At 41.3% G+C, this 12,709-nt stretch overlaps 1 protein-coding gene across 2 annotated transcripts in view; it reads left to right on the forward strand.

Annotated features, from left to right (window-relative positions):
* Positions 1–12,709, forward strand: part of LOC131976366 (zinc finger protein 516-like) — a 55,012-nt gene that overhangs the window by 21,274 nt on the left and 21,029 nt on the right. For both annotated transcript variants that reach the window (XM_059339376.1, XM_059339377.1), the window contains exon 2: positions 9,380–11,669. In XM_059339376.1, the coding sequence (XP_059195359.1) occupies positions 9,935–11,669 (1,735 nt within the window). In that variant the 5' untranslated portion in view covers positions 9,380–9,934. The remainder of the gene's footprint in view (positions 1–9,379; positions 11,670–12,709) is intronic.

Raw genomic sequence — 12,709 nt, forward strand, 5'->3', positions numbered from 1 at the left:
GAAGGGTGGACAGTTGGGCATGGAGTGAAAAGAGATGGAGGAGTTTCAATTTAGATTTGAATCGAACACTATTACCACGAGTGCCTCTTCTGCTATCGCTGCTATAACACCAACAAGTTGCGGCAGCACTTGTTTCACCTCTGCTCCTGGTGTGTTTCTGCTCCATCCTTCTCTGGCCCATACTGCCACTACATGTCTTTGATGTCAGTGGGAAGGAACAGGTAAATGGGAACTGGTTTTGCAGCCATTTGCATGGATCTGAACAGAAAACAAACATATTTGATCAAGCACGGTCTTTGTTCACACCAAACTCAAAGTAAGCTTATACCACCTTCTCCAGAAACTTTGTATTTATGACTGCCACACAGTGTTAGGAACCCAAAATAAACAGATTTAGCTGTGTGTTAATGCCAATAAGCCAATCCAAAGGATGCCGAAATAACTACATCATGATGCTGATTTGTAAAAAGTCTGAAATCATACAATGTTTGTTTCTGAATGGAGTTTGGTTCGATCGGGGCTATGCTATGCAGGAGAGTATCAATGCTGATAGGCTTTTGAGGCACAGCATCATACAACTTTCTTGCACTAGTTGAAAAAAATAAAACCCCTGCAAATATGCAAATGGTGCAAAAGCACAAAATCTGCATAATTTGCATATTTGTTTATAATAAGTTTATTTGCATTGGCATTGTATATAATCATGCAGTGCAAAAGTTTGCTTTGCATTTGCAAAATGAGCAAGAACCTGTTACATAAGCTCATTTGATCATTATGATTTAGGGTTTGATTAAGGTCTAGGTCAGAGTTAAGGTTGATGAAGGGTTAAAACCAGCACAAGAAGAATTTATGCTATAAACATATCTGTTGTTTGTGAACTCCAAGGTAGTTTAGATCATGTAATGATAGTTTATTCTGTGCGGCACAGTGACAACAGAGCTCAACGTTTGTGTGTGTGTGCGTGTGTGTGTGTGTGTGTGTGTGTGTGTGTGTGAGGAATGCTGCTGTGGTGCAGGAGGAGGAAGGGGGCTCTATGGGCAGGAGCACCCAGGGGTTAACGAGCGGTGTGAGAAAAACAGGCAGTGTTTGAGAAGGAGGGGGGAGGGAAGCATGCACACACACACACACACACACACACACACACACACACACACACACACACACGTATACATTTGCACAGTAAGTCCCAGAGGAAGCTGGGGATGGTTGGACCCATGAGAGCAGGCAGCTCTTGTTAGCTCTAAAAAAACTAAATGATAGCAACAAGTATCACTCCATATTGATCAGTTTGGTAATATTAAATATTTGTTTTATTTTATTTTATTCTAAAGTAGTTAACAGTACAAAAGTGATGCATGAATTTTTTTTTTTAATGTGTAAGCAGCAGAAACATGTTTTAAAAGTTTAGTTTTGGAAATTTTGTTTGTTTTTTTTAGGTTTTTTTATTTAACTTTTCACCCTTCTTGTATCGATTTTTGTTGTTTAAAGCAAAACAACCCAAAAAAACCCCTGCAAATAAGCAAACCAAAACCAAACAATGATATAAGATAAGAGAGATAAGATAAATTAACAATTATAATCAAATAAAAAGTAAACAAATTAAAATTCAATTTAAAAAAAATTAAACAAAAAGATAAAGCACTTTTTAAATTCACAGAATGATCATCATATCAAGAAAACAGAAAATAAAATTGAGTCACATGGAACAGTGCAACAGTAAGGGAGCAACCAACAGGTGCATACCAACAATATTGCAAACTAATCAGGCTAAGCAGGAAGCTGTTTATGTCTAATTTCCATAATTTTCTACAAAGTGTGTTGTTGGAGTGTAATGTGCTCTATATGGCTGAGAACCGCCCCCTTCTCCTCCTGACCCGTCCAGTAATCCCACTAGCATGGACCGGTCACCAAAATGTAACATGACAGTATTGACCCAAACACCTGCCACTTCCTACACACACACACACACACACACACACACACACACACACACACACACACACACGCATACACAGAGACCAAGTGGACTCTTTTCTATCCAAAGAGCCTTCTCACGCAAATGGAGTAGGCAGGCAGGATCCCTTCTCAGCCTATTTATCAGAGAGGGAGGGGGTTTAAGAAGGGACAGACAGCGTGGACCCCCTCTATTGTTCTGGGTGGGTTTAAGGGATGGGGGGGGCAGGGATGGAACTAGGGATAGGATGGGAATTGGAGACCCCAACAATGCCACAGAACCCCCCACTGCTCTTCCTGCTTATGAGCATGACCTGCTCTGACAGACCAGGGACAGACCCAGACTAGAAGGAAACTAGACCAAAACTATAACATAATTCAGCACAAACTGCATCAGATCAGACCGAAAATGCTTCTAGGTAAGACCTTCACTGGAATCAGTTTTCAGTCAAAGTAGACTCACCAATCAAATTATATAATGAGATCCTTTGATGTGTTTGCCATTTAATAATTGGGTTTTTTCTTCCCAGAGTCAAACTAAAATGACTCAAATGAGCATCAATGAGCCAAACTGAATCAAAATCAATCATACACCAATACTAGAGTGAAAACTGAAGTTTAAATTGAGTCAAAACAAACTGAAAAAGCCACACTTGATTCAAACTGAAAACAAAACTGCCATTCGGTGTGAAATTATCAGTCAGAAGACCTAAATCAGGGAGCATACATTACAAACTGACATCAACACACAGCTGCACCACATCCATCTGCATTTAGTCTCTAAAGGTTTGTCCCATGTAGCTCACACACAAAGGCATTCATGGCCAGATGTGGTTATGTGCCAGTATGTGAGCAATGGAATGGAATGAGCACATACTACATAGTAAACATTGCAGTATTTTTGAAAGTGTCCTTTCTTTTTTTTTTTTTTTATACTTTTCATGTACTTACACGGTGTAAAGAAGAAGAGGAAAACTCTTCTATGTGTGTTTTTCACTTTTCAATGCACACAGAGTTTTTGATAAATGGGATGTAAGTGAATTTACACTACTTATCAGCAGGCGAAGCCCAACGTTGTCTGTCAAGCCCAAAGTTTACAAAAAGCTCCTTTTGTGCTCCACAGCTGACATGTTTGTCACCCTAAATATGTCCTAAAGCTCCAGTCTGTGTGTTTTGCAAACAGCCTGTAGGTGTATCTGTGTGTGTGCATCCAGCTGTGCTTTACCCCTCTCTCTCTCTTCATCATGGAGCTTGCAGCAGACCTCTTTGTCTGCCGGTTTAGAGCAGGGTGTGAGGTGAAGAGCAGTTTGTTCATAATGGATTATTGATTGGTCTGAGAATACACTGCCTCTGCACTGTGTGTGTTGTTTGCATGTATGTGTGTGTGTGTTCGAGACTCCATACCATCCCCTCTGTCCCACTCTGAGCACTGAATGTCTCCACTTCATGAGCAACTGAACAGAGGATAGCAACGTTTTTTTGTAAAGTGCTCTCTGTATGTTATGCTCTGTGAAGCAATGTGTGCGCGTGTGTGTGTGTGTGTGTGTGTGTGTGTGTGTGTGTGTGTGTGTGTGTGTGAGCAGCTCTCTGTATGGGCCGTTAAGCTCTCAATGCTGCCTGTATGAAACAGTGTTAAAAGCCCACAGTGTGCACATATAGACTTTCAAAAGATGTGTGTGGACAACATTAAAAGCCCCCTCTGTTTTGCTTCTTGATTCCTCAGTTCCCCTGCATGTATGCGTGTGTGTGTGTGTGTGTGTGTGTGTGTTTGTGTGTGCATTTAAACAAGAGGTCCACTCTTTATTTTTCCCCGCTGTGTATTTTTTCTTAACCTCTAACGCTCGTCTCTGTGCTGCTGCCGTGTGGGAGGGAAGCAGAGCCCATCATGGCTGAAGGATGTCCCGCACGAGAACGACCTACAGTCATTATCAGTGATAAGGTGACAGTGTGAGTGAGTCAGTGTGTTATGAAAGCCAATCTCTGCACCCTTGGGTGCAGGAGATTTGTGTCATGGCTGCCTCTGAGATGATTGCTATGATGAAGGTGCTTCCTGGCTGGATGACAGTGTTTTCCATCACAGAGGAGCAAAACAGTAAAGCTTAACACCTTCTGCTAAAGCTTTTGGGACTCTTTGTTAGAATTCTATTTAAATAGTAGACTGTAGTAGTTCTGTTTTGCTACCAAATTTGAATACTTTCTTTTTTATATTGGTGCTCCAAATATGTTCTGCCAGCTGGATTTGTTGCCTCCAGAGGGATTCATTGAGAAGCAAATATGACAGACAGAATAGTAAATTTAGTTGTTTTTCTAAAAATAGTGGACGTAACCAGTGGGACCTATTGGTTTTGAAGCCTTAAGTTTGGTATATTGGCTGTTGCCATCTTGGTATTTTTCAACAAGATGGTTAAGATTGGGAAGGAGGATGCTACATTATCAGCTAATGCTGGCAAGCTAGCTTAGTGTGCAAGGTGCATTTGTATTTAAAACTGAACAGCTGACTCCTCAGTGTTTTCAAGTACAACAATGAACGCTGAACAAGACATTTTTAGTTGGCCAAAATGCTACAATGAACTTTCCATATACTGAAAACACACTCTGAAAGGGTCAAAGGTCAACAAATTCGCCAAATGGACATCATGTTTAATTGAAGAAGAGGATAAACGCATTAGAAAAATGTTTACAGGGGTTATAAATCAAGTGAGAAGTAGGATTATTTCCTTATTGACTTCTATACAATGTGACTTCTTTTTCCAACCAGTAGAGTTCAGACCTGAAGGTTTTGTTTCGAACTGGATTCTTTTCCTCTTAAACTTGTTGACATGTTTTGTATTTTTCACTGCCTCATGTTATTGATATTAAACTTAGCTTTTAAAGTTAAAATTCCAGTTTTGTGACAGTACTAATGTGTGAAAAGAACAGAAGAGCTTACAGCTGTGGGCAGGTTCTCTGCTGGCTGTTTGACACCATTTGTTTCAAGACTTACTCCAGATGTGAACCTCAGGAGTCTCAGGAACAGAAATAGCCTGGCTGCTCTGAAAAGGTTGTGTATGGATGGGAAAATAAAAGTGGATTTCCTCCTCTTGCCTGACCTTAGCCACTACGGTTCAGTGTTCGGAAAGCAGAACAGCAGAGGTTGAGCATGCAAGGAGGGAGGGAAGGAGGGGAAAAACAGTTGTTTTTGTTTGACACAGCAGTCATTATCAGCTGAGTGTAGGCCTCCACTCACTCCCAGTGACTCATGTAAAGTGTCTATTAATGGCACGTCTGTTATCAGACCAGTGACGTTCACAACTTGGGTTGGACTGGTCTTCCATATGATAATTCTCCTGCAAGAAAAAAAAAGATATACACATTTAAACACATTAAACTAAGAAATAAAGCTCCAATTTAAGCTACACAACATCTCATATTTTTATCTGTGTGTGTGTGTGTGTGTGTGTGTGTGTGTGTGTGTGTGTCTGTGTGTGTGTATGTGTGGTTCATTAGCTCGAGGATGTCAATGACTGATTTTGCTAGAGCTTCAGGAGGACACTTTTATCTTTTTATTATACCATATTGGCCTTTAACAGAACTCTGATGCCCTCTCTTCTTTTTTTGATGACTTTGATGATTGCTAATCTTGTCCGTCTCTCCTGGACAGTTTCTCTCTCCTTAAGCCAATTTGTAATTTTTGCCCCCCTTCGCCTGTACAGCGAGGAGCCTGCATTGTTTCCCTTCTGGGGGCTAATCTCATTACGTTTCAATTTGCACATGCGACTGTCTGGTGGATGACAGGCTTACTGTTGAATAGTCTCAACCCCCAGGCCCTCCTGACCCCCAATCAGCAAGACCATTTAACAGGAAATAAGATTATTATCCTCTGTTTTTAGCGCTAGAACTGGAAGAAACTACTAAGTATTAATGAGTAACATTAGGATGGAACAGATGGAGGGGGAAACCATAGTGGATGGGTAGACAGGGTTGGACCGGCTTTGTGTTCCTTGTTTTGCTGATTCATGCCCAAGATCACCTGATTGTGTATCATGCCATGTGTTGGATGTAATTCCCTCGGGCTTTGTTGTTCTTCATTTCAGTGATGTGTCAATTTGATCATTCTTTTTTTCTTTATCTTTAATCTTTTGCAGTAAAATCTAAGCTCATGAGTTCATGATGTTCACTTGGTCAGATTTTACATCATATACTTCATAAACAGTTGGAATATTGTATGCACCTGTGTGAATATAATGATTGCTTTATATAACACAGAATCAGTTTGTTGTTATGGTGTTGAAATAATTCAAACTGAAAAGTGCACACTGCTGTGCTGTTTCATGTGATAGCACAAGGCACACAGATAACGATCAACATTGCTGCATGCAATACAAATTATAATATTCATAAATCCAAAAGCGGCCCCTACAAAGTATGTATGCATGCAGCATGCATACAACATAGGCTACTACTACCTTGAACTTTGACCCTCTTGCTCATTGATGGTGCACAGGATTGTGGGTTATAATAGCCAGAAAAGCATGCTGGATTCCATACTGCAACTTTTGCACTGCATTTGACTTACTACGTATTGAAACTAAGGATGGACATGAGTACTTGTATACTGGATTTGGACGTCAAGGACCATGTTCACTATGTTAGTTTAACATGTTAGCATCATTAGTTCAATGTCATTTGTCTTGTAGTTATTTTGTCATAAATAATATGGGACAAATTGAAAGTTAGACCAGATAATGTCTTTAGATGAAACCTCAGAAGATCATAAAAGTGATTATAGTCTGATTCATCTCAAAGGTGACATTAATGTCTGTTCCCGAATTTCAGGGCAATCCATCCAATAGTTGTTGAGACATTTCACTCCAAACCATAAATGTGCTTGTAGTGGTGATTTAGGATAAGTTAGGGATGACTAATGTTATTATTCATCCTGTGGGACCTATAAATGTCCATCCCAAATTTTATGCCAATCCATCAAGCAGATGGTGAAATATTTAACAAAGTAAATGAAAAACTGACCTGCAGGTGACACTAGAGAAAAAATCAGAAGATCATCAAAGTCATCAGGGTACATCGTATGGGGAACATGAGTGTATGTAGACCATTTTATGGCAATTCATGAAGTAGTTCAGTCTGGATCAAAGATGTGGTTTAGATCCTTGTTTGGATCAACATTGATATAGCCTTGTATGTTATATTTACACAGAAAAAGGGTCTGGATGTGAAAATATATATTTCTCAGTAATGTCAGCCACAGCTGCACTTCTGGCTGGAAGCCTTTAGCCTTAGCTTACTAAGCACTCCAGGAGGAAGCATGGTGAACCATTGAGGGCGCGTGGATTTCAATAGCATAAATCATTCTGGATAGATAGGTGGCTCTGGTGCAGGGTAGTCATTTTCAGTGCAAGAGTTTAAGACATATGATTGTTCTTGTGCTAACTTCCCTCCTCCACCACCATATCCTCTTATGATTATGATCAATTATCCACTTATAATTAGAGCCTGGCAGTAACTCAGCTTATGGGCCCTGGCACTTTATATAATAGCCTGTAATAATGCTGTCAGTCACATTTCATATAGTCTACACTTTCAGGCACTAGCATCTGCTGAAATTAAATACTCCAGTAAGAAATGTGTCAAATTTATCAACAAAGCAGTAACAGAAAGGGGTCTTTTGTAATGATATTATCGATATGCTGAGAAGGAGAAAAGAATAAAGATGTGATTAAACATGCATGATTTGTGCGAGAGCTTTATATGTCATTATAAAGAAATGTGGTGAAAACATCTGACAAACTTGACAGACATGCATAAAAATAACAGCAGGACTGTCAGGGTTTCGAAAGAAAACAATAGTGGAGCAAACTAACACCTAAGCTGTTGATTAAATTATGCAAATGATTCTACCCATTGATGGAAATTTATGAAGTATGAAATCAGTCGACACTGTTTACTTTCTTCTGTTACCACCCTCTCTCTTTCTCTTTCTGTTTGACTCTCTCGGCGACCCCATTCAACTCTAGTTTGAGAAATAGAGCAAAGCAAACTGTCTGAAGAGCCACTTCCTGTTGTGTACTTAAGATCCCTGTCATGTGATAGTGTCAGTTGAGGCGGCTGTGTGAGGCCAGTATGGGGAGGGAATATGGTGGCACTGCTGATCTTGCTGATGTGAACACAGCCCCCACCTCCCCCTCCCAGCACCCTGATTGTGTAAAGTGTCGACTCAGCCAGTGTGGCGTCAGAGCCCCCGAGCCCTGCACGACTTGTGCACAAGCACAACTCGAACACACATGCACATGCAGCTGTGGTGCACAATGTCACAGGCACTTAATACAAGATAATACTCCATCTACACCCATTTTACACTGATGCAAATCACACTTTATAAAAACCATCATTCATAAAAGGCAAAATGGTAGTTAGTCAAACTTTATTTAGAGTTATTTTACTGTTAACAAACTATTAAATTATAATTAATAATGATTACTCAATACAAGTAACGCTGTAATTGTATTAAGTACCTGTTAATGATTACCAAATTATTTGTAAGCCGTAAATAAACATTACTAGACAATATCTATCTATCTATCTATCTATCTATCTATCTATCTGTCTGTCTGTCTGCCTGTCTGTCTGTCTGTCTGTCTGTCTGTCTGTCTGTCTGTCTGTCTGTCTGTCTGTCCGTCCGTCCGTCTGTCCATCTATCCATCTATCTATCTATCTAACTATCTATCTATCTATCTATCTATCTATCTATCTATCTATCTAATGCCTCATTAAATAGTTATAAATACTTAATACTTAAACCATTATATCGATACTGTATAGATAGATATTTGGTTTGAGAATGGCTTGGATTTTGAATAAAGTGCTTGAAACTGCTTGAAACTTAAGATGCTAAGTCTACTTACAAATAGGTGACACATTTTAAAACACTAAACCTTGTTGTGCTTTTTTCATCTTTCTGTAAAATGCTGTCACAAAATATCAATTTAGTTGTTGAGAGCACAATAACATTTAAAAGTGAAATAATCAGTGTGCTGAACATACCGTACGTTATGCATATAAATCTGTTATTTGCCATAGCTGTAAGGTGTTGGGAGAGCTTGCATGCACCTTAAATTATTGAAAAGTGCTTGACTTTGACTTAGGAACAGATCCACAAACCCTGCACAATTAAATGTTTCTGAAGAGGTCATGGATTGTACTTTATCTCTGTTGGTTGTACTTTTTTTTATCATTACTACACAGAGATATGCAAATCTACTTAACGACAAACAGTTAGACACCTTTACTGTAGCTGAGATGGCTGTGTATGCAAATGTTAACTGAATGTGACTGAAAACTGAAAGTGCCTCTGAATTTTTTTTTTATTTACTTATATGTTCTGTGTTCCTTTTCTAACCCTCCTCCCCACTTTTGTCTCTTTTTTTCTCAGGTATGCGGTGCATTCGATAGAGATCTCACTGTTACATGACCTGGAGGCAGCTAAAGTGCTTAAAAGGAAGAGGAGAATGAAGAAAAGACAATAGAATGAAGACAGGAAGTGGGGTGGAATAGCAACCTTGATCAAAAGACACCTTGAGACTTCTGTCCAATGACACAATGATGACCTGGAACTGAGAGAAAATCGTCCCTTTATTCAGACAAAGCTAGGACTAAGCTTAAAAAAAGAGTTTCCATGTTACTACATGTGTCTAAATAAATGACAAAGCCTTGTATGGCCCCAGTGGCACGCAGATAGTTTAGGCTACTGATTCATTGACAGCGTCAGATGAAGATGGATAGATGGTGTTGCATCCAGTAAGTGAAGAGTGCTAAATGAGCTGCTGTGTAAGCAGCTTGATCTCTGAATGATTGAAGGCAGATAGCATTTTAAGTGACCAACAAAGGCACGCTACACATCCCTAGATGTGCAACTGCAGATAGCAGTAGTTTCAGGTTTTATTGAGCTTGTGAAAGGCCAGGTAGACAGGGTAATTTAGTTCCTACAATGAATCCTCGAGACAGTGTGGAGGTGATGGAGACCCAGGAGAAGCTGGCTGGAGATCAGATCAAACCTGGAAAGGAAGTTGACGGCGAGGATGACAAAGTCCCCGGGGCATTCGACTGCAATGTGTGTGGACGCAGCTTCCCGTTCCTCAGCTCTTTGTCGCAGCATATGAGACGCCACACTGGTGCGCGCCCTTACAAATGCCCCTACTGTGACCACAGGGCTTCTCAGAAGGGCAACCTCAAAGTTCACATCCGCAGCCACAAACTGGGCACGCTCTCCAGCCACCACTCCAATGAGGATGAAGAGGGTGGAGCCGAGGAGGAGGAGATGAGCGTGTCAGAGGGTCTCGATGGAGGTACGAGTCCGACTAAGAGCAGCTCAGCTTGTAACCGGATGATCAATGGGGATAGTGGCGAGGAGAGTCGGAGGAAAGTGCCTGGGAGGAGCTTGAAGAGAGAGAAGCCTGTTAGCGACCAGAGGCCTTACTGTTGCCGTCTGTGTGGCTACGAAGCATATCGAGAAGACCAGCTCCTAAGCCATATTGAAAAGGTCCACATCACAGTAGAAGCAGAGGAAGAGACAGCTGTTAAGGAAGAGGCTGTGCCTGAACCTGATGTCGTCCAACCCCAGAACGATGGGACCTTCCCCTGTGAGACCTGTGGCCAAGTCTTTACCCAGGCCTGGTTTCTGAAGTCACACATGAAGAAACACGCAGGGATCCTGGACCACTGCTGTCGTATTTGCGGACGACGCTTCCGCGAAGCTTGGTTCCTCAAGTCGCACATGAAAACACACAACACCAAATCCAGGTCGCGGTCCAAAGCGGATTCCACCGAGCTTCCGGCCACCATCAACGACGTAGCTCAGGATCCCGAAGTCATCACTGGGTCTTTCCCATCCATCTATCAGATGTGTTCCAAATGTGGAAACCTGTTTCACAACAGGGAGAGCCTGAGGGCCCATGAAAGAATCCACAGTCTCGGCTATGGCAAGAAATCACAGAGCCAATGCAGACTCAGCGATGATGAGGACCCACCAGCTGCTAAGAGACGTTACCTTGACTACTTAAACCTCCAGCCTGTTGAGAAAAAGATGGATGAAAAGGAGGAGAGTGAGAAGAAGATGCTGGGTCAAAGAATCCCAGAGCTGGATCCAGTCTGCAGCTACCAGGCCTGGCAATTAGCTACTAAGGGACGGGTCGTTGAGCCAGTGGAGCTGAGTTACAAGGCTTCCTGTGGTGCAGGAAGTATGGGGGAGGAAGCCTTCGCTGGAGCCGCTGTGGTTTTTGAGAAGGAGAGCAGCCGTTATGTCCTGCAAGGTCAAGAGAGACGCAGCTCAGGACGGCGCAGCAGCTCTGGTTTGGGAAGCCATACTTCTTCAGGGGACCGGACACCTGAGAGCCTCAGCGACTCCGAGTACCGGCCTTCATCTCGCCAGGACAGACGGAGACCATCTTCCTCCAAGTCCAACGAGTGCTTTGAGTGCGGGAAGGTGTTCCGCAATCGTCACCAGATGATCGTCCACCAGCGCGTCCACAGTAAGGATGGAGGCAGGGCGTCTGTGGGGGAGAAGGAAAGAAGTGCAAGAGACGACCGATGGGGATCCACCAGTGATCCAGAGTCAGGTTCCCAGAGCCGGCCCAGCACCCCAGGCTATGGAGACTCTCCACCAGCCTCCACCCTTGGAGACCAGGCCTCAGAGATGGGTACCGCAAACTCTGGAGAGATAGCAGGTTGGTCCAAAATTGTATCTCTTTTTTTACCCTGTTGTTTTTTTTTCTTGTACTATGATTTGAAATTAGAATTGCAGCATAGTGATAGACAGATGGTTCATCCAATCACCTGCAATGCTTTTCTAGAAAGTGCCCTTTTCAGAACTGTTTCCAATGGTGGCTTCTTTGATAGTTATGCATAAAAATAACATCTGGTAGATGGTTTACAGACAAATATCCATTATCACATGCAACTGTCTTGAGATAAAAAAAGAGATTAATTGCAATTAATCACAGCATATTATGTAAATGGTAAATGGACTTCACTTATATAGCGCTTTTATCCAAAGCGTTTTACACTACTGCGCTCATTTACCCATTCATGCACACATTCATACTGGTGGCAGAGTCTATCCTACAACGGTGCCACCTGCCACCATTGGGAATTCATTCACACACCAATGAACGCAGCATCGGGAGCCATTTGGGGTTCAGTATATTGCCCAAGGATACTTCAACATATAGGCTGCCATGGTCTGGGATCGAACTGTCCAATCAGTGGACAACCACTCTACCAACTGCAACATAGACGCCACTGTGATTATTATGTGGTTAATAAGTTGTTGTTTTTTAATAAATTGGCAGACCTCATTTTTCTATATCTTTTCTATTTTGTTTCTAAATAAACAAACAAACAGCTTTGTTATTGCAATATTTACGCCATTTGGATGAGGTTTTACCTTCTGATCTTATAAATGTGATTGAAGCTGGAGTGAACCATAAAGGCACTGTGTTGTAAACATGGAGAATAGGATATACAAAAACAGGCTTTGCCATCTGGTTATTTCATATTGATTATTTATATATGGAATTACCAGAAAACAGATATCTTTGCTAATCATAATCAACCTACACAATTACGAAGTGTATATGTTCATATAATCAAAGTTAATATGAACAGCTTGTAAAATAAACAATGGGACAATATACATTTATTGTCTTAAGAATGAATTCAATCTGTAAACTTTATTTTTCACAGTTACATTTATATTAATTTAGAT

Source organism: Centropristis striata, chromosome 8 (assembly GCF_030273125.1).
Source record: "Centropristis striata isolate RG_2023a ecotype Rhode Island chromosome 8, C.striata_1.0, whole genome shotgun sequence".
Classification (NCBI taxonomy): Eukaryota; Metazoa; Chordata; class Actinopteri; order Perciformes; family Serranidae; genus Centropristis; species Centropristis striata.